General features: G+C 38.7%; 1 protein-coding gene across 5 annotated transcripts in view; it reads right to left on the bottom strand.

The window, feature by feature from the left end:
- Positions 1–7,151: 7,151 nt before the first annotated feature.
- The window catches only part of LOC129417846 (solute carrier family 35 member F4), a 46,575-nt gene continuing 30,386 nt past the window's right edge, over positions 7,152–23,340 (bottom strand). For 2 of the 5 annotated variants that reach the window (XM_073869543.1, XM_073869544.1), the window contains 6 exons: positions 14,657–14,957; positions 13,435–13,654; positions 11,504–11,629; positions 11,222–11,414; positions 10,250–10,339; positions 7,152–7,555 (listed from right to left, as the gene is read on the bottom strand). In XM_073869543.1, the coding sequence (XP_073725644.1) occupies positions 7,314–7,555; positions 10,250–10,339; positions 11,222–11,414; positions 11,504–11,629; positions 13,435–13,654; positions 14,657–14,957 (1,172 nt within the window). In that variant the 3' untranslated portion in view covers positions 7,152–7,313. The remainder of the gene's footprint in view (positions 7,556–10,249; positions 10,340–11,221; positions 11,415–11,503; positions 11,630–13,434; positions 13,655–14,656; positions 14,958–23,340) is intronic. The other 3 variants (XM_055172698.2, XM_055172699.2, XM_055172700.2) reach the window with 2 other exon arrangements.

Raw genomic sequence — 23,340 nt, 5'->3', positions numbered from 1 at the left:
TAAAACAAAGTTCCACCATTATTTAAAAAAATAATAATAATGTTGTGAAGTGTTCCTATAGCTTAGTTGGTAGCTCATTGTGTTAACAGTGCAAAGGTTGTGGTTCAATTTCCAGATGTAACTGTATAGACCAGGGGTCTCCAAACTTTTTGTGAGCTACCACAATGAATAAAACAGGACTGGAGGGCTACTTTTTTATTATAGTCTACTTAAAACTTTTTTGTTTTACTTCTTTTATTTTTTCTTGTATATTCTTGTATATTTTATTGTACTTGTTGATATGTTTATCATTGCTTACAATGTTAACTTACATAAAAAAGCCAAGGCACCATGTTGGAGACCACTGGTATAGACAGTTCCCTTTTAGACGGTCACTGTGACGTCACGTCATGACCGACGAATTGGGAACCGCTTTGCGGGGACCTATCTACTTCGAGAAACCTTTAAAACGCCAATGAACTTGGCATGCAGATAATTGCATCTGCCGGCGCCGCCCCGCCGTACAGGTATTTAATGAGAGGCAGGTGCATTTATCAAATCAGCTTTTTAGCTTCGAAAGGTGGCAGACCTCACTGCTCACGAGAAGCTGCTCTTTTCTCTCTTCTTTTTGCTGGAATAGATCTCTGCGTGTTAGTTGGTTGGGCGAAGGCACCACAGCGGGGCTCGCAAGTGTTTCCACCCTCTGTTTGATCTACGTGATCAATTTCAGTCTTTAGTTGAGTGTGTGAGTTCTCTTCCCTGTGTGCTTCATCAACTTGCACATCTGAAAGAGTGATTTCCCTAAAAGAGCTGAAGTTGAACTTGCGTCTTTTTAAACACAGCCATTCTCTGCTCACGGGCGTTAAGAGTTAAGAATAGATCTGTTTGCATCTCCAGAAACAACCCACTGTCGCCTATTTTATTTACTAAATGAGGGAACACTCTGCGTGGATGCATTGGCACACAGCTGGCCGAGAGGTCTTCGCAAATACGCATTTCCCCCAGTGAGTCTCATTGCGCAGACTTTGTGCAAAGTCAGAGAGGACGAGGATTCCCCTGAAGAGGGACCTTCTGTCTCAAGAAGAGGGCACATTATGGCACCCGTGTCCCGATCTGTGGAACCTCCATGTGTGGTCTCTGGACGGGGTGCAGAGGTTTTAGGTGATTTACCCCAGGCAGTATCTAACACCATCGCTGCAGCGCGAGCACCGTCTATGAGACAGGCATATACGCTGAAATAGAACCTGTTTGTTGAATGGTGTATTTCTCAACGAGAAGACCCTCGGGAATGCTCGATCAGAATTGTGCTTTTATATCTCCAACACCGCTTGGAGAAGAGGCTGTCACCATCTACTATTAAAGTAGATATTGCAGCGATATCCGCATATCACGCATCCATAGACGGTAGATCCATGGGTCAGCACGATCTGGTCATTAGGTTTTTAAGAGGTGAACGAAGGCTGAATCCTTCACGCCCTCCCTCTATTCCTCCTTGGGATCTGTCCATGGTCCTGAAAGCCCTGCTGGACGCCCCTTTCGAGCCTCTGCGGCCAGTGAGTATTAAGTTTCTCACTATGAAAACTCTGACGCTCCTCGCATTGGCTTTTATTAAGAGGATAGGGGATCTTCATGCATTTTCGGTCAACGATTCGTGCCTTCAGTTCGGGGCGGCTGAATCCAGTGTTACGCTGAGACCCCGGCCGGGCTACGTGCCTAAAGTTCCCACCACTTCTTTCAGAGATCAGGTGGTGAACTTGCAAGCGCTGCCTTCGGAGGAGGCAGACCCAGCCATGGCTTTGTTATGTCCTGTACGTGCATTACGTGTGTATATGGATCGGACTCAAAGCTTTCGCACCTCAGAACAGCTCTTTGTTTGTTACGGTGGTCAGCAGAAAGGGAAAGCTGTCACTAAGCAGAGGATGTCTCATTGGATTGTAGACACAATCGCCCTGGCTTATGAGAAACAGGGCATTGCTTGCCCTTTTGGTTTGAGAGCCCATTCAACGAGAAGCGTGGCTTCATCTTGGGCTTTGGCTCGTGGTTCCTCGCTAACAGACATTTGTAGAGCTGCTGGCTGGGCGACACCTAACACGTTCACTAGATTTTACAGTGTTCGTATTGAGCCGGTATGCTCTCGGGTTATCTCCTCAGATTGGTGAGAACACCCAGGAACGGCTACTGTGTTGGCTTGGAGCCTTTTTCTTTTGGTGCTGCACAACCGCACCATTATTGAAGGCTAAGGCAAAAACGTTACAAAAAACTGTTTTTTGTCTCCTCCACCGCTTGGTGGCCGATGTTGCGGAGCATCGGCTGCCAGCCTCTCACTAGATGCATCCTTAAGAACCTGGGTGAGTTTCTTGCTTACCATGTTTCCCTTAGCGGAGCTCGCTCCGCGCCTCTCTAGTATTATATGAGTTTATATGATATATAGAGTTTATATGATAGACCTTGAGTCTTTGAACCATCACCTTAGTGGTAGACCCCTAGAGGGCTCTCTTTCCGCAGCGATCTTAGTTCCGCCTGACGAGTTCGCTTCCCAGTTCGCCTAGTTCACTATCGTGGGTTAAGGAACAAGTAGTGACCGGCCTCTGCTTCAACCACATTTCTGTCTCCCTAAAGAGGAGAGTCAGAGGGTTTATGCAGGCACTGGAAGGGTCAGCTTCAGTGGCGCTTTGGTAGGGATTCCCAATTTGTCGGTCACGACGTGACGTCGTAGTGACCGACTGAAAGGGAACGTCTCGGTTACATATGTAACCCTCGTTCCCTGAAGGAAGGGAACGGAGATGTCACGTCCCGTCACCACAGTTTGCTGTTCCACTGCTGATATCGGCCGGACCTTTTCCTTCTGTCCAGCAAAAAATAGCTGATTTGATAACTGCACCTGCCTCTCATTAAATACCTGTGCGGCGGGGCGGCGCCGGCAGATGCAATTATCTGCATGCCAAGTTCATTGGCGTTTTAAAGGTTTCTCAAAGTAGATAGGTCCCCACAAAGCGGTTCCCAATTCGTCGGTCACGACGTGAAGTCTCCGTTCCCTTCCTTCAGGGAATGAGGGTTACATATGTAACCGAGACGTTTCATCTGATGCACACGCTTTTCCAGGGTTACGCGCTGTCCTGAAGTTAGCTTCCGGTTTGTGCTTGTTTATCGGTCTGGCTGGTGATTAGACTTATCTCTTGAAATACCTTGTGGAAAATAAAAATGTAACATTGCATACATTAAATTTACACAGTAATGTTAGCTCAGTGAAATCGTTGATACACTTTAGCTATAATTTGAACTTAGGTCATTTGCTGTTTTTTTATTTAGCTTGATATCAAAAATAATCTACTGTAAAGAGCTTCTGTTGGAATGTATTATTTATGGAAGTCTACAGAAAGTTAAGTTTGGTCCACAATAGCCGTTTATTTATGTTGTTGCTGCGGAAAACGTCTATAAATTGATTGCAAGTCGCTTTGGATAAATTGTCTGTTGCATAACATAAAATCTGAATATATTATTAGGGTTCAAGCCCTTATTTCAAACCCGCTAGTGCTACCAACAGCCCAAAGTTTCACTTACGTTTTTGCTTATAACTTCTGATGTGTAAGCCGACAAAATTATTGATTCGATTGCACCCTCTGACATCATTTTCCATCATAAAAACGTTTCCGCCGATTTGAATAAAAAAATCAACTTTTTCGAACTCGTCCTAAAGCTTTTGTCTGATTTGCGTAAAAATCAGTTTGTAGAATCTAGAGACACTTAGGGGAAAAGTTATGGAGTTCGTGTTGATTCACCAATCCTTTATCGTATACCGTGTCAACGAATGTAGAGCACAAGAAAACAGATTTGAGGCTGTATATTGCAAAGTTATGCCTATTGACACGACAATTGGTACTAGGATGGCAGTCAGGAACTGAGGGTGCATGCACATGTTTTACATGCGTATAACTTTGGTTGTGGTCGATGTATTTTCATGCGACATATTTTCTTGAAGTCCTGAGTCATTACGGAGTCCAACGACACCAAACATACCAGTGTTCACCTTATACTTTGTCCTGGTCAACAAAATAGTGCTTAAAAAAAACCCCGCGGGAATATCGTGGTGAGCGTTATTCCGATCGACTCAAAACCACCGTTGCAAAAACAATTCAATAGCTTCTGAACAAAAAACTATTGATGTCACGTTAAAATTTTGATCAGAAATGGCCGAAAATTGAAAAAAAGTTGTGTTTTTAGACATAATTGGTTATAACTCTGCAACAAAATTAGATTTTTTCACCAGATTTGATACACTGATGTATGGGCAGAGTCTGAGGACACACAAAAAGATGGTATGCCTTGCACCCCTAGTTGGCCTTATAATTTAACATAACCTTTGACATCAAGAAAGCCCTAAATATCTTTGCAAAACTAAAGTGTATAGTCATGAAACTAGTAAAATGTTATTATTGTCATGACCTTGGGTTGCACACACGATTTATGCACCACCCAATGGTCATGAGATAGGAAAATGGTAATTTTTGCTTAAAAAAACTTCCATCAAAAATCACGAGTCATCATGAATTATTCCTTTCATGGCTTGAAGTATATTATTGGTGGATGCCACTTTACTTTCTAGCAACCAGTGAGAATACCCTTGCAAACGTTTTGCAAGTGCCATATCTCTGCATCTGAACATTGTAGAGACATGACTCATTAACACTATTGTAACATGTTGTGACCAGTTTTGCCATTGCAAGCACCACTTACATTTTCTTCAGTGTTCTAGTTGTCAATGCTCCTCAAGAAGAGAGGTAGAGATCACACTGAATGAGAACTGTGTTCTTCCTCTGTTCTTTAAACTGCTCATCCAAACTCAACTTTACTTCTTTCTGTGCCTTTTTATATAATAATAGATTTTAAATCTATTTATATCCAGATATTAAATCTATTTATATAATACGTTTTTTAAGAACTTCAGCTTTTCTGTTAAAAGACTTTTCTTGATTATGATCTCATGCTGGTAACCTAGAAATAATAATAATAATAATCTCACAAAAAAAAAACTAATTTAATTAAGATCTTGTTTAAATACATTAATAAGTAGATACAAAAAATTATGCATGATGCCATTAAAGCCAGCATTCTTAAAACTGAAGGTGATTCACAACGCCATAGAAGAACTATTTTTGTCTGAATGATTTCATAAAGAACCTATAACATTGGAAAAAACATTCTGTTTCAATAAAGGTGAAAAAGTATGAAAAAAGTATAAAAGAAATTCTATGAATGGTTCTTTGAGGAACTAAAAATGGTTCTTCTATGGCACTGCAGTAAAGAACCTTTACAGCACCTTATTTTCAAGAGTGCAGATGAATGTGTGGTAATCCCTTCTGAGCTACGTCAGCACATGGACTCTTTTATCACCACCTTATGGGTGGCTGAACCAGTTGCAAATAATGTGGATTTCAACACTTCCTTTACAGTAAAATCTGTTTGCTTCCCCTCCTTTTCACCCTCACTTCTTCTCTACTTCATTTAATTTAATTGGGCTTCCCCAGCAGTTTGAACATACCCAACCTGTCCATTATACCTCATTAAACTTCTGGAAAAGCAAGGTCATCATAGCCATTTAAAATGAATGGATGTCATATTACTGCAAAGGAGGATTTATCCTGACAGTACTGAGGGAACGTGATGGGTTTGTCTTAATCAATAATATCAGCCAAGTAACAAGTTTGTAAAACCTCAAGAGCTGTACTGCTCACAAAGGTTCAAGTTCAGCCAGCACCCTAATGACCAGTATGGTCTTAACTGCACTGTACTAAAAAACCAATACCCATAAAAAGACTTGTTATAGTCTTGATACTTCGATATGATCATAATAAAGGTTTTGCTAGTATATCTATTTATGTATTAGATGCTTGACTAAAAAGTCAGGTTGTCCATGCTTTCCTCCTTATACAGTATCCAATCAAATCAAAAGAGTTGAAAGAGTTTTAAAGATCTTTATTATAAAAGAAAAAGAAAGGCTTGTTCATTAAAGCATAATATATTTTTCCTACATATATACAATATGATACTACTATAAGTACAATGCAAATAATCCTCATATTTCATGTTCATATACGTCTCTGTATGCATTCATGTGTACAGTGAGCCAAACTGGCCCTGACAAAGTCTATATTCACAGAATACAGTCCATGGGGAGGGCTAGCTGGGGTGCAAGTATTGCGTGCAGAGGGAAATAGTCGAAAGTCCATTCATTTCTATGTATTATATGAGTGTTTCGCCCCATAGAAATGGCAGGCCCTCACTTAAAGAAGAAAATACTAGATCTCCTCTTTAAAATAAAAATACTGTCAGTAAATACTCCTGTTTTAAGAGAGCAGGATGCTATTCTCACTTTGCAACAGCTAACTTTCTCAACTTCGACTGGTTGATGTTGTGGTTATTATTTAGGAATATCATCCCTACCTTCAGTATCTTCTTTATATTCCCTTAAAAACTTTAAAGGACAAGTTCGGTATTTTACACTTAAAGCCCTGTTTTCAGACTGTTTATGATGAAATAGAACGTTTTTTACTGAAATTTCGACATATGCGGCTGCCCCGAGAATTTTTCGGGTGTTTGTGTTTCACCTCCCACCTCTAAAATGGGTTTAAAGGTGCACTGGAACAATCCTTTCTAAAATGCATTAAACTTTCGTTTACAAAGACGTGAAACTAATATGCTCACACAAAAATCGCTGCAAAATATGCTTTCCAAAAGGTGTTTTAGCATTCGTTGTTAACTTGTGGACCTATTTTTCCAAACGCCTCACACCCGTACATTCTTCTGCTGAGAGCTTGAATAATAGACACAGCAGCCCAGGTGGTGGCGCTAATCCGCCATTGCCAATTGCAGGAAATAGAAACAAAGTTCCCGGCGTGGAGTAATACCGTACCTCACAGCACATCTAATGCAAGTCAATGGAGTTGACAAAAACTACGATAAAACCTGTTGGAATGCGTATTTTGCTGCGATTTTTGTGCGAGCACATCAGTGAACACCCCTGACTACTCGGTGAGTTTCACGTCTTTGTAAATGAAAGTTTAATGCATTTTAGGAGGGATTGTTCCTGTGCACCATTAGACCCATTGTAGAGGAGGGAGGTGAAACACAAACACCCAAAAATTCTCGGGGCAGCCGCACATGTCGAACTCCAGTCAAAACCGTTCCACCTCACCACAAACAATCTGAAAACAGGGCTCCAAGTGCAAAATACCGAACTTGTCCTTTAAATGCAATCATTCTTTTTGCCCAAAGGCTGCCTCATGGTAAATGGTCACTGACTGCTACTCATTCCCAGGTCATAAAGAGGTAAAAGGTCATGCCATAGGAATGGATACAGCTCCGTTGGCTCTGCTCCGGCTGCGTGTGTGGATGCTGGAGTCTGTGAGCTCCTCGCCGTGCTCCTCCGGTTTCTTGTCGGCCAGGGCGGCAAGAAAACGCAGAATGACGGAGTCCCACTCTTCCGGAAGCAGAAGCAACAGGAACCCCAGGCAAATGATGCAGGTGGCAGCCAGACGCACAACACTGAAGATCACCTCGTGCTTCAGCACATCAATGGCTACTCACAGAGAGAGAGAGAGAGAGAGAGAGAGAGAGAGAGAGAGAGAGAGAGAGAGAGAGAGAAATGTATAATAGAGCATTTGTATAAAAATATGAAAAATGTATGTGTTAAGAGGGACATGAAAGGAAATAGAGATAAAATGGGTTTGATCCATGTGAAATTTTACAAAGACAAATACGCACAAGACATTAAAAATACAGAAAAAGTTCTTATTTAATATAATTAATAAATGCATGGTAGTCAGACTTCACTGTTTTTAAAGGTACAGTGTTTTGACAGAAACTCCTATTAATTGCTTGTGGTTAACTACACAAGACTAAGTTTATGTAACACAAATGTGACCTCATATCCTCACTGTCTAAATCACCACGAGTGGGTGCGTTTTGCAGGGTCCTCTTGGCCAGGCAACCAATTAATTTCAGTCATTTAAGATTCATTACTGTTAATAAAAAACATTCAGTATTAAAATGGCTTTTATTTTAAGGAAAGTAGATTTTTAGATGAGTGGTTTTTTTCATGTGTTTGTACTCTTGACTCTTTTTACGAGTGATGCTTACAATGTCAAAAAAGCAAATCATGCTTATAGCTGGAGTCCCGTATTATTGACTATAAAACGTGAAGCGGCTACCATTTATATTTAAATATAACTAAAAATTTACCATTTTCACCTCTGTTATAAATCAGTGCAAACATTTGTATATCAATAAAAATAGGCACAATAAATCACAAATGAATACTATGATTTGTTGTATGGGCATAAAAAGCCACATGTGAATTAACTCACAGACCTTGAAGATTGTTTAAAGCTAAGCATCCTCTAAGTAAGATATTTACTGTTGTCCTGGAAACCTTACCCGCTGTCACAGGGTAGCAGGTTGCTTTGAGGACACTCGCCTCTAATATAATAGTTTGTCAAGGAGTTTTGTAGGCTAAGAGATTTACTTTGATCTTACAAAGTCTTATTTTACCCTGAAAAGTCTATTGCGGTTTGTACTCAAAAGGTCAAGCAATTATGACTTAAATTTTCCATTTTGGATACATAACTTAAATATCTTTGTTCATTCAACTTATTAACTTACATAAACCATAAACCTAAAAAAAAATCAAGTGCAATTAACTTAAGATTTTCAGATCATACCCATAAACCTTTGCGCATGAAAAATTTGAATGATTTATCTTTGGTCCAAAAATAACAACTGATAGGACATATAAACCAGTTTTAAAGTCACCATTCAGGTAATCAGTGTTTTCTTTGGTATGCATGCACAGCATTTAACTTATTGTATTTCTCTCCACTATACACTCACCTAAAGAATAATTAGGAACACCATACTAATACTGTGTTTGACCCCCTTTCACCTTCAGAACAGCCTTAATTAAACGTGGCATTGATTCAACAAGGTGCTGAAAGCATTCTTTAGAAATGTTGGTCCATATTGATAGGATAGCATCTTGCAGTTGATGGAGATTTGTGGGATGCATATCCAGGGCACGAAGCTCCTGTTCCACCACATCCAAAAGATGCTCTACTGGGTTGAGATCTGGTGACTGTGGGGGCCATTTTAGTACAGTGAACTCATTGTCATGTTCAAGAAACCAATTTGAAATGATTCGAGCTTTGAGACATGGTGCATTATCTTGCTGGAAGTAGCCATCAGATGATGGGAACATGGTGGTCATAAAGAGATGGACATGGTCAAAAACAATGCTCAGGTAGGCCGTGGCATTTAAACCATGCCCAATTGGCACTAAGGGGCGTAAAGTGTGCCAAGAAAACATCCCTACACCATTCCACCACCAGCCTGCATAGTGGTAACAAGGCATGATGGATCCATGTTCGCCAAATTCTGACTCTACCATCTGGATGTCTCAACAGAAATCGAAACTCATCAGACCAGGCAACTTTTTTCCAGTCTTCAACTGTCCAATTTTGGTGAGCTTGTGCAAATTGTAGCCTCTTTTTCCATTTTGTAGTGGAGATGCGTGGTCCCCGATGGGGTCTTCTGCTGTTGTAGCCCATCCGCCTCAAGGTTGTGCATGTTGTGGCTTCACAAAAAGCTTTGCTGCATACCTCGGTTGTAACGAGTGGTTATTTCAGTCAAAGTTGCTCTTCTATCAGCTTTAATCAGTCGGCCCATTCTCCTCTGACTTCTAGCATCAACAAGGCATTTTCGCCCACAGGACTGCTGCATACTGGATATTTTTCCCTTTTCACACTATTCTTTGTAAACCCTAGAAATGGTTGTGCATGAAAATCCCAGTAACTGAGCAGATTGTGAAATACTCAGACCGGCCCGTCTGGCACACCCCTAAATGTACTGAAGCAACTGCCATGTGATTGGTTGATTAGGTAATTGCATTAATGAGAAATTGAACAGGTGTTCCTAATAATCCTTTAGGTGAATATATTATATATAAGCCTGTTAAGATTTTTATCGTTACATTATTTTCATGACTGTCAAGTACATTTAACCCAAATCTTTAAATTGTGAAGTTTTCAGTTATTGTCTTCTTTTTAGCTAAACAAAATATATATTATTTCCATTTAAGCAGTGTAATGTTTTCATTTATAACGTTGTTCTCATTTACTGAATATTGCAATATAGTTACCGGTAATACTTTAATAATATGGGGTTCAGTATATGTCAAAATTATTATGTATAGGGCTGTGTGTGATAGCTAACAGCACACCTGCATTGCCTGGAACACTGAGTAATGTCCCGATTGATATGAGTATAGGATATGTGAGCACCACTCCTACATTGACCAGGATGTTAAACACTATAACAGAGAGACAGACACACACAGAGAGAGATTGTTAGAGAAAAAACAGAAATATTTCATGTTATAATTTCATCATACATAGTTAATCAAATGTAGCAGTCACTGTAATCCTATCCTCTTTATGTACACAGAGAAGTTCACGTGATTTGGATGACTGGCAAAAGTTAATGGATATCACACTGTCCTTAAAACACCCTGGAGACTCAGCACTCCATTTTAGCTCAAATATACGATAAATACAAGTGGATTTCTTACTATCATGGTTTACACTGTCTGACGCAGCGCATATTGGGTATCTAAGAAATGCTACTGCGGAGTGTAAATTGATTCTAACCTCATTTCTCTTACTTACTAAGCACTTAAAGTACTCTTGGAAGTGTGCTTAGGTGTTGTATTTGATGCATTAATATACCAACAATGTACTCAATTACATCCGAACCAGCAGTGATCAAGTGGTAATCCATCAGCACTATTTTATGTCTTCAAATTTATTTTTGGAAGGAAATGGACTTTGCTAAGCTAAGCTCCGCCCACAATGGTTTCTACTGAGCTTTCAAATTTTCCAAAACAAGAATAAATTAATATTTATAATCAAGCAGAAAACAGAAGCACCATTGAGTTTCATAGTATGAAAAAATTACTATGGAAGTCAACAGTGCTACAAAAACTGATCACAAACATTGCTCAAAATATCTTCCTTTGTGTTCAGCAGAACAAAGAAAATTTGGTTTGTAACAACTTCAGGGTAAAAAATGACAAAATCTTTAATTTTGGGTGAACTATCCCTTTAAATGCCTGTACTGGTCAGTAACATTTTTTAAGACTGAGCTTAGCAAAACATCAACTGCTTCATATTCCATAAATTAAGTCATACTACACCTAGCCAGAGGCCAGCTACCCCGCAGAGGTAACCCCACGGCAAAGAGGAGAGAGAACCCCAGTGTTCCACTTTGGTGAAGTAGAGAATGAGGGGAACGCAGGAGATGAATATGAGGTTGAAGAAACCCATTGTGGAAAAGAAGTGCGCCGCCTCGCCCAAATTGGCACTGCCAAGGAACATCTTAAACAGCACCTGAGTGTCACAAAGAGGTTTTGCAAAAAATGCATATCAACATTAAATACTTAAATACTGTTTTATGTAGAAAAGCTCAATGTACTAACTTTGTAGAGTGCTGAGGTGGAGGCGGAGCCAACTGCGAAAGCCACACCCATAAAGGAATCCCCATGGAAACCATCAGCATATGCCATCATGACAATGCCCGTGATGGCCATAATGGCAGCCACAATCTAAGAGGAAAAATTATGAGTCTAGATTCCAAGACATCAAGCACAATGAAAGTCAGGAACTGTGACTAAACACAATAAATGCTGTTGCCAAGCAAAGCCTTTTCATAATAAATTCACCCTGACTCACAGGGACTTTTTTTGTAAAAATACATTAACTCAGTGTTCCCTGTTCATACACATCATGCTGCAGTTTCAAATCCAAAATTCACAAATAATTTCAGAATCGTTTATGTAATTCATTATAAAACACACTTTAAGCAATAATGCACAGTCAATTTGGATGGATGACGCGGCTCAAAATATCAAAAAAAAAAAAAAAAATGGCTGCTGACATCTTGAACTGATGACATCAATTGAAGCCAGAGTCTGAGCAGCAGTGATTGCAAGGCCTCACCCATTTCCCGTTCAACTCAATCAAAAACACACAAATGAAATCGTCACACCCTATTTTAAAAGCATGTAATAACCAACTTAAAGTAGGGTGGCCATTCGTGCCAGTTCCGCCAGACACGTCCTGAACATGTTTTCGGGTTAGTTCTCCGAAAGTCGCGTTGGTCGACCGCATACGTCATGAAGGTTTAATATTTCGGGTTTAATTTCAGAAAAGCAACCGTTACATTTCAAGGTAAGAATTAAACTACAATGATTGTATGTCTTAAAAGAAATAAATCTTAATTTTCTAATGTATTTTAACTGAAATGTGAGAACCTCGATGACGTATGCGGTCGAGCAACGCGACTTCCGGAGAACGAACCCGAAAACATGTCCGGCGGAACTGGCACGAATGGCCACCCTAACTTAAAGGGACACCCCACTATTTTTGAAAATATACTCATTTTCCAGCTCCCCTAGAGTTAAAACATTTGATTTTTACAGTTTTGCAATCCATTCAGCTGATCTCCAGGTCTGGCGCTACAACTTTCAGCATAGCTCAGCACAATCCACTGAATCTGACTAGACCATTAGCATCGAGCTAAAAAATAACCAGATATGGCTAGGAACTATACTCTAATTCTGGCGTAATAATCAAGGACTTTGCTGCTGTAACATGGCTGCAGGAGGCGCAATGATATTACGCAGCAGCCGAAAATAGCCCCCTTGTTTACTTTCAATGGCAGGGGACTATTTTCGGGCACTGCTAATATCATTGCGCCTCCTGCAGCCATGTTACGGCAGAAAAGTCCTTGATTATTATGCCAGAATGAGAGTATAGTTCCTAGCCATATCAGCCAAAAAACGCAACTTTTAATTTTCTGTCGGTCTTAGTACACAATATAACTACAGAAGAGTCAAGTTTTAAATAGGAAAAATATCAAAACTTTTTGGTTATTTTTTAGCGTGATACTAATGGTCTAATCAGATTCAATGGATTATGCTAAGCTATGCTAAAAGTGGTGGCGCCAAACCCAAAGATCGGCTGAATGGATTCAAAAACTGTAAAAATTTAATGTTTAACTCTAGGGGAGCTGGATAATGAGTATATTTTCAAAAAAAGTGGAGTGTCCCTTTAAACCAAACTTACTAGAAAAATGAAAACTTAAAAGTACATTAGCATGAAAATAAATAACTAACATAACAGAATCCACTTTTCAGTATGTGTGTGCCGCAAAATAAAATCTGACTTGGTGTTCCAAAATTTGTTATTAACTGGCTATTTATGAAATAATTAAATCGAATATGTGAGTAAAAGAGATTGTGTGCTGTGAAAGAATAGCTGTATCAGTCATTATGCAAAATGAATGGAACCAAAATGACCAATCAGAATCAAGTATTCTAAAGAATATGTTATAGTTGAAAATACTTACCCGCACACCCATGAAACGATCTTTGAGGACGATCCATGACAGCAGGAAGACAAAGGCTTTGTGGCAACAGTAGAGTGCTGAGACGTCCGTGGCGGTCAGTTTCCTTAGCGCCAGGAGGTACAGGTAGTTAGTCAGCGTCCATAAGATGGAGAAAGGTGCTGTTCTCTTCAGAAGGACCTTCAGAGACATTCCTTCCTCCCCAAACAAACGACTACATTCCCTGCATGAGCAAATAAGAGAAAAATATAGTGTGCTTCTGTTGACTTTGCAGCACAGTAGCTAAGTACATTGTAAAACACAATGCAGCATAAAGTTAAAACGTGGTTATGCAAGTCAATTCAACCTACTGTTTCAAGTTGTGACTTGTAATAAGTTAACATAACTTATAAAAACAAGTTGAAAAAATTATTTGAAGAGTTTGGTTCCAAAACGTGATAAACGCCATTTAAAAAAAATAGTTACCACCAAAATCAGTATATCAGGTCAGTATTAAAAAGTGAATCCTAATTTTATGCTAAATTCAATATCCGCCATGTTATTCTGTCATCTGTTCTCCCTTTTTTCCCAAAACGGTACAAACGCCAGTCCTCCTTCTCCTATCCGCTTAACGAATCAGAGCACACCATTCCACGCATTGTAAAAAACAATGGTGGCGCGTTGAATACAAATGGAATCCTAGTTTTCCTCATCTACTTTGAACTTCATGATCAACAAACAAACAAAAACACAATAATACTTTTGATGGCATTGATAAACCTGTGGTGGTTTTCTGTGGTGGGGAAGAAATGTAAGCCATCAAAATCAAATAATTTACGCAAGAGGCACTTGGTAAACGAAAAAATGCCGTATGTCGCCTGTTTTAACATGACAGCATCAAGCTTCTGTCATGCTAACACATTGACCCAGGGGCTCTTATGAAAAACATTCCATTATTTTACATAAAGTCAACGAAAATTGAATTTTTTTTTTTACAGTTTTTTTATTTGGGCTTGGGTTCAAATTGCAAGAGGTGATCTGATCTGAAAGCTATCAACATTTTTGCCCCGGCAAGAAACATAAAGATTCAAACAATGTTTTCATCATGTAATAATAATAATTCCATTGGTTCTCATAACCAAAGTATCTTTTACACTTATAGGAACAAATTTGTACTTACTACTTACAAACTTACAATCACATTGCTTATGAATAGCTTTTAAAGTGTTTTTTGTTCAGACTTTACCTGAATTTCTGAATGGGTGTCTGCTTCTCCCTGTTGGTGGCCACATGCCCAGAGTAGTAGAGGGGAAATGAGAGAATGTTCCAGTTGGTGCTGAACCAGGTAATGAAAAAGGGACAGGAAAATGACTTGAACGTGAGCTGGACTACTTGTGTTGTGCCCACCCAGGATGAGGAGACACACAGAACCACCAGGAGGCCACCCAGCACCTTCAGGACTGTGTTGGCGCAGGTTTGATATGCTGTACCGTCACCACTAGTTTCACTGACTGGAGTCTCTGCGTGTGACTCTGAACCTTCTTCTCCTGAAACAGAGACATCAGTGTTGCAACATTACTGCGCATATTGATTGACTCGTCTCTTTTTATATACTAGCTAATAAAACACGATCACAGTGCCGGTAAAGTGAACAGTGCCTTAAAATATCTCATCTTTTTATTTATTTGTCTTAGCTGCATGTTATTCAGCTTGTCACATACAGAAATCTGATTCATGAAAATACAAATATTATGGAAATGATGGTTCATGTATAGATTTTACAGATTTAAAATATGGAACATGCATACACTACCAGCCAAAAGTTTTGAAACACTGAAATGTTAACAATGATCTTAAAATTGTTTAACCAAAAGTGTATAAATGTATATGAATATGAAAAAAATCATATATGTAATAAATCCAGGCAATGCAAAAATAATTGGCACCCTTCATTAAAAAAAAAATAATAATAATAACATAAGTCAACAACATTTTATTTTATTTTGGGCTTATACACTGCATTGTTTTGACATATATTTTTGGACAATATTAATATTTTCTGGACTAACAATTTCTGTCTTTCACAAATATTGGCACCACTTTTTTAAAGAAATAGTTCACCAAATATTAAAATTCTCACAAAATTGACTCACAAGATTTATGAGTTACTTTCTTTACCTGAACGTAAAAAATATTTTGTATTAAAATGCATCATGTTACTTTCAAGTTAAATCTGGAGATTAAGCGCCACTGCAAAAACAATTCTGCCACCATTTCTGTGTGGATTTTGATATATGTTTGATATAATTTGATATGATTTTTGGAGCAGCAAAAAATGGAAATAAGCAAAATAAAATAAGAACAAATCAAGAAATTTTAAGCATATGGAAAAGAAAAGATCATTGTTACAAATAAAGTAAAACAGTAGTATTTAGGTACAGAAATACAATCAAATGAATATTAACAACGTCTTCTTTCTATAAATTAAATTTAATTTATCTTTTAAAGCTATAGAAGTGATTTTTCTTTTTTCTTCTGTTGTTTGATTAACATAATGACACAAACATTTCTTGAGGGTACTGCCACTTTAAGACCGGATAAGCACGAATCCATACTGACACACATCTGATTTCTTTCTGAAATGTTTGCGTTTACTTTAAAACATAACCGATTATTATTATGAGAAAAGTTGCCAAGACTGTGGTATTTCGAGATAATTTTGTGTGTATGTGTCCAGTCAAACGCAGAGAGATTCTGTGTTTGCATGCTTTTTAAAACGCACGTCTTCATGCGTGCGCTTATGAGTGTGTGTCCATTTAAGTATGTGTGTGCGTCTCTGGGCACAGAAAACCGCTTACTTTAACATCTTTTGCACTCAAATAGTTTAAAATGGCTTGAATGTTAACATTTGTAAGGATTAGAAACACACGCAAATGATAAACTTTCTATAGTTATTTGTTTGTAAATGATGGGAATTAAAAAGATTATTGTAATTTATGCGTGATTTATTTTGCTTTTATTTTGTGTCTCTTCTGACTGGGTGGGCAACTGAGTGCAACCATGGCCCCTAGTTAGCCTCGCCACTGGGACAAATAAAAGGCAGGTTCTGTGAAATAAATGAATTGGTAAAGCATTTTGTGTTTTTAAGCACTGATCCTCTACTGCACTTCTCTGACAATGATCGGCTTCAAATGGCAAACGCTTTAGCGCTTCAGTACACTTGTCACCAGACTTTGCCATGCAGTTGCTATCGTTCACAAATGCACTGAAGCTGCACTCTTAAAACGAATGTTTTAAAACAACACGTTTTATGTAACACATTTAATGTTGTTTTAACACATCTTGTGTTGTCCCTTTTATTTATTAGAACAAAAATATCAACACAAAATATGTTAAATAGAATAACATAAAACAATGTGTAAAAAATGAACACATCCTTTCTTGAGTGTGAGCATGGCTCCTTTGTTTATTAAACACTATTCTATCCTGCCCAGTGCTCCCCAATGTTACAGCATCTCTTAAGTTGTTTCTACCTAACATTTGCAATTACCAAACCCCTCTTAGAAAAATGGGTACTACTACTGCTACTGGCAACAAGTGACCATTTTTTGACATTTATTCTGACAGTGCATCATTCTCAAAATAAAGTGTTCAAGGCATTTTTCTGGATTTTAGAGGACTAAAAAGCTCTTTGCATAGCCTACATCCAGGCCCAGATTAACACAATGCAGTGCCCTAGGGTGCCCACATTTCAAGTGCCTCAAAAATGTAAAGGTAGTTATTACAGGGCCTCAGGCTTACTTTTTTACATGGAGCACTGTAGCCCCTCAATGAAAATTTTAGGAGCGCAAGTAGAAAATTTAGGAGCACATCTTAAATCAGCCTGCAATGCAATTATTCACATTTCCCCCCTAAATTACTGTATTGCTGACAATACTTTGATAATAAATAGACTTAACTCTCCACCTTTCCCTTATGTACAATTGATCAAACTTTCAGAATTGGAAGTTGTGAACCCACTTGACTAATTCTAGCCTTATACCAAAAAGACTCAATTTACAACATAAGGCAACCTACAACATATCAGCAGCAGTATACTCACCTAAAGGATTATTAGGAACACCTATTCAATTTCTCATTAATGCAATTATCTAATCAACCAATCACATGGCAGTTGCTTCAATGCATTTAGGGGTGTGGTCCTGGTCAAGACAATCTCCTGAACTCCAAACTGAATGTCAGAATGGGAAAGAAAGGTGAATTAAGCAACTTTGAGCTTGGCATGGTTGTTGGTGCCAGACGGGCCGGTCTGAGTATTTCACAATCTGCTCAGTTACTGGGATTTTCACGCACAACCATTTCTATGGTTAACAAAGAATGGTGTAAAAAGGGAAAAGCATCCAGTATGCGGCAGTCCTGTGGGCGAAAATGCCTTGTTGATGCTAGAGGTCAGAGGAGAATGGGCCGACTGATTCAAGCTGATAGAAGAGCAACTTTGACTGAAATAACCACTAATTAAGAAGACCACCGGGTACCACTAATTTCCACTACAAATAGGAAAAAGAGGCTACAATTTGCACAAGCTCACCAAAATTGGACAGTTGAAGACTGGAAAAATGTTGCCTGGTCTGATGAGTCTCGATTTCTGTTGAGACATTAAGATGGGAGAGTCAGAATTTGGTATAAACAGAATGAGAACATGGATCCATCATGCCTTGTTACCACTGTGCAGGCTGGTGGTGGTGGTGTAATGGTGTGAGGGATGTTTTCTTGGCACACTTTAGGCCTTTTAGTGCCAATTGGGCATCGTTTAAATGCCACGGCCTACCTGAGCATTGTTTCTGACCATGTCAATCCCTTTATAAGCATCATGTACCCATCCTCTGATGGCTACTTTCAGCAGGATAACGCACCATGTCACAAAGATCGAATCATTTCAAATTGGTTTCTTGAACATGACAATGAGTTCACTGTATTAAAATGGCCCCCACAGTCACCAGATCTCAACCCAATAGAGCATCTTTGGGATGTGGTGGAACGGGAGCTTCGTGCCTTGGATGTGCATCCCACAAATCTCCATCAACTGCAAGATGCTATCCTATCAATATGGGCCAACATTTATAAAGAATGCTTTCAGCACCTTGATGAATAAATGCCACGTAGAATTAAGGCAGTTATGAAGGCGAAAGGGGGTCAAACACAGTATTAGTATAGTGTTCCTAATAATCCTTTAGGTGAGTGTACTGTACACTATAAAAAATGCAACAGTAGACACGTATTTTGAAAAGACGCATGATGCACATAAGTGTACATGACACTCCACAAATATTGTGAGATATTTGGGTAATGCATGATATTATTAAACTATATATACAAAAATAGATTCAGTGTTATGCAATTAGCATATAATGAGATGAGTGTCATGGCTATACATGCTTCTATCTTTTTATCCGTTTCTCGTCTTCTATCCAGTTTTCCTGGTCAGGCCACCTGATGTCTAAGATATTATTCTCATCTATAGTGTTTTTTGTATTCATTAGGTCACCCCAACCCCCCCCCCCCCCCCCTCTATCTCTTATCTCTGCAATGTCTAATGACCCCGTGCATTTTTGCGGTTCTGAGTGAGATGTGTTAAGATGCGTTCGACTTCTTGCAGGGTTGCGTAGACCCATCGATGGATTAAAGAGCAACTATGGTCCGATTCACAATTTCACATTTCCTTTGGTGTGTGTGTTTTAGTACATGTAAACGATATGCAAAAGGTACAAACCCCAAAGTAAATGATGATGTGAGTTACCGTCTCCAACGTAAATCTCTTTTTTTGGACTACAACAAACACTTGGATTGTAGGCAACAGTTTAATTACTGGGCCTGTTGACATGAACATGGTCATTATCATAATTCTTCCCGCTTTGACTTACAGCCTGTAAGTTACCTCCTGTCAGCATTGCACTGTGAGCATATCTTTCAAACATGTTAAGGAGTGTCACATTTCCAGCTGACTACAGATGTATTCAGGCCAATCACAAAGTAGTGGTAAGCTGGCCAATCAGGGACACAGCACTTTTCAGATTAATGAATTTTGTAAAAAATCTCAGCGTTAAAGGAAGGCAGGGAAATGTGGAGCTACAAAAATACGGTATGTGGAAAATAATGTGTTTTTTTAACCATAAACCATGCAAACATATTGTATTTTACCAAAATATAATAAATATATTATATTATATTATATTACAATCAGTGTTGGGGTAGTTACTCAAAAAATGTAATTAGGTACTAGTTACTTCTTTAAATTGTAATGAGATTACCTTACTAGTTACTGCATTTGAAAAGTAACTTCACTACTTATTACTTTACTTTCCTTTTTCTTAATTTACCGCAGGATCTTTCGCCACAAGTGTTGTATTGCCATGCTGGGCTTACAAATGCTCAGACAGGTTGCTCATCGCGTTGGCAGCAGTTGAAAGGCATAGTGTGCATTTCACACAAATATTTTTGTCCTTTCGAGCAATAAGCTGAAAGTAATGTGTATATCGCCCCAGTGGCCGAAACCCTCCATCTTCATTTCCCGCTCCCCTTTGCACCAGCAGCTACGTCAAATCAATCTCTATGGTAACGGCACACGTACAGGCACACGCATGCACCCACCACCAACACTGCCTGGGTAACGCAGGAAAGCACGTTCCTATAGTCTAGTAAAGTAGTGTAGTTACTAATATTATTAGTGTAATGCGTTACTTTACTTCGTTACCCAAAAAAGTAATATAGTTACTGTAATCCGTTACTTTGTAACTCGTTACCCCCAACACTGATTACAATATAAAATAAAATTGTTTTCTAGCAATGAAATAGGTGCACTTTAACTGAACGCATGGCAGACATGGGGACTTGTGACTTGGTGACTTGGACTCGAGTCGCTATTTTGTGACTTGTGACTTGACTTGACAAAAAATAAAATACTTGAGACTTGACTCAAACTTGGAAGTTAAAGACTCGGGACTTGACTTGACTTGAGACACGTTGACTTTATTGACTTGAGTGTTAATCACATCATGTTTTCAGTTTAAATATAAAATACATAAATTATTTAAAAAAATAAAGTTGACCCAGCTGGAGCGCAGGCTGAGAATGGCGTTGTCATGACTGAATCACGACACTATCATCAGTAATGCCCTCTCGTACCTTACGCACACCACGCCCACTTAGATCAGATATCAACATATCAGCCGGAGGGGTACCGAGTGTCATCGCTTTCGGCTTCAACAAGATGGCAAAAGTCGAACAGTGCATTGCAAGACATCCAACATTAAAATCACGGGTAGCCAGATTTCGTCCGTCATTTGAAGAGCCATTCTGCCCAGTAAGTACTTGTCTATTTGTTAATATCTGGTTAATTGACTTGGTAGTTAGCTAATGTAATGATAGCTAAAGTAGCCATTAACCCTCGTCATACCGTGTTGGGGACAAATGTGGGCAAAATAATTTTGATTTTTTTTTTAATACTTCTTCCCTTGATCTAAGCGGTACGAGACTTGGCTACTTTTTCTAAGTTTGCCACCTGAACACACACACACACACACACAGAAAAATGACTGGATTCTACAATGTTAGGGCCGGTTCACATATCGTGTCTTTTGTGTGCTCAAGTTCGTTATTTCAAATGTAGGCGCACGAATGGAAGAGATTAAATTTTTTTTTATTACATGATGTATTTTACTGAACATGAGTATTTACAATGCAAATCCAAATGATTGTAATTTACTGATAGTTACTTACTGTATATCTTGTCTTTTCACTTTAAGATCAGATTCTGCAGGTAAAATTACAATAATAAGGTGACTTGACTTGGACTTGACTTGACCTACTACAGGACTTGACTTGACTTGACATAGCCTGTGACTCGACTTGACTTGCCCAAGAAAAAAAATACTTGGGACTTACTTGAGACTTGAAGGTTCAGACTTGAGACTTACTTGAGACTTGCACATCTGTGACTTGGTCCCATCTCTGAGCATGGTGACATAAAACAATTGATGCGTTGTGCAAATAAGTGGTAAAACCCAGGTCGCACATGTCACATATGCCGCCACCCCCCGCAAAACGCAATCTACTCTACTATGCTCTTACTATCTCATAAAAGTCTTTAAACATGAAATAACAACTAGAAGAAATTCCAAATTTGCACATGCGCGAGTAATTGTAAAAATGGTCGCACTGTCTCAAAAACTTTAGTAGCGCCCCACTGCAGAACACAGCATCCAGGGGGCGGGGTTGGATACAGATCCAGGGGGTGGAGTTGGATTCAGATCCAGGGGGCGGGGCTAGATCCAGAGATCTCTTCCAACTGCATTTTGATTGGTCGGCAATTTTACCACAAGACACGTCATACACTTGTTGTTGCGTTACCATTTCCCCATTGAGTCGTAACTAAATTAAGTTATTCTTTTGACGGAACAACAAACTTTACTTATGAGTGTGACTACAATACAAGTAATGCCATTAGGGTGAAATGTAAGGTTTTTTGCTATAATGTTTTGGAGTAAAACATTTCGGGTAGGCTACTACAAGTAATCTTACCACGCGCAGTTTAATTCATATGAATGTATACAGTAATTAATATGCATAGGTGTTAAAGGAACAGTATGTAGGATTGTGGCCAAAACTGGTATTGCAATCACAAAACTTGTGGCTAAAACTGGTACTGCAATCACACAACTGGTGGCCAATACACAACATGACAACATAAACATCAGTTGAGGGCTGCAACTCCACTTTTTAAATGACAATATCCTGGCCAGACCACTGTTGTCAGTGATATAAGTATTTGAAATGAAAATGATTTCTTAGTGTCTAGTGACATATCAGGGCCATTTTATGATTTATTGATATACATTTCTTACATAATGTTCCTTTAACATATATGGCATGTTATTTAGAAATTAATAAATTTAATGTTTATCTTGTATGGACTTGAATGTTTATAACTTGTTTTAACGCGTCTTTACTTACAGCCATTAACAGATTTCCCTCGCAGAAGGTTAACTTTTCTTACAAATGTGCTAATAAAAAATATCAAATAAAATTTTATTTTTATATTTACTCATATTGGAATAGTCGTGTAATAAGTGGGATAATGGACAGCCAACCGTGTCACAAATAAATCCCTTCAGTGATATTACCCTCTCGAGAACGTGTCCCTTACCTCCCCTTACACCTAACTATGATCATTACTTACTAAACTATGAATCTTTCTCGACAATATTATTACAAACGTACACTTAAATTGATAAGAGCAAACGTTGGCGATCACAGGTTGAAACTAATGTAAATATACTGGTTCATTTGGCGGAGCAAAGTATATAAAGTGGGATGAGTTGGATCTAGATCCAACCTCGCCCCCTGGATGTCATGTTCTGCAGTGAGCAGGACCATCTCAAAAACTTGGTCACAGTCTGGACTAGACAAGGCACTAGCCCAATCATGTCTATGGATAATCCAGCCCTGCCTATATGAATATCAAAACACATGCATTATACAATCTATATATGGAGTTCATTGTGTGTTACATTTTATCGCTGACATTAACAAGCAATTCATTTTAAAGATGCTGCAGTGGTGTCAGCAGGATGTCAAGATGCGCTTTCTCTAAAGGTTTCCCTCAAAAACCTCGATGTGTAAAAATACAATTTCTGTATTACTAACCTCTCTATTTATTTATATCTGGGTTTGCATATTTTCTAACTATTTTAAACTCAAACACTTTAAAAGCTAAAAATGTTTTTATATTTGTTCAAATATGGAAACACAATATTACAAATAATTTAATAAGAAAGAGCTAGGGCTAAACATTTTCCTTGTTGATGTGTTTTATTATGAGAAATGCTGCTGCTGATATCTCTCTATGGTACGTGCGGATGTATTGATCAGTTA

Source organism: Misgurnus anguillicaudatus, chromosome 7 (genome assembly GCF_027580225.2).
Source record: "Misgurnus anguillicaudatus chromosome 7, ASM2758022v2, whole genome shotgun sequence".
NCBI classification, from domain to species: domain Eukaryota; kingdom Metazoa; phylum Chordata; class Actinopteri; order Cypriniformes; family Cobitidae; genus Misgurnus; species Misgurnus anguillicaudatus.
This window is presented reverse-complemented; position numbering and strand designations above follow the sequence as displayed.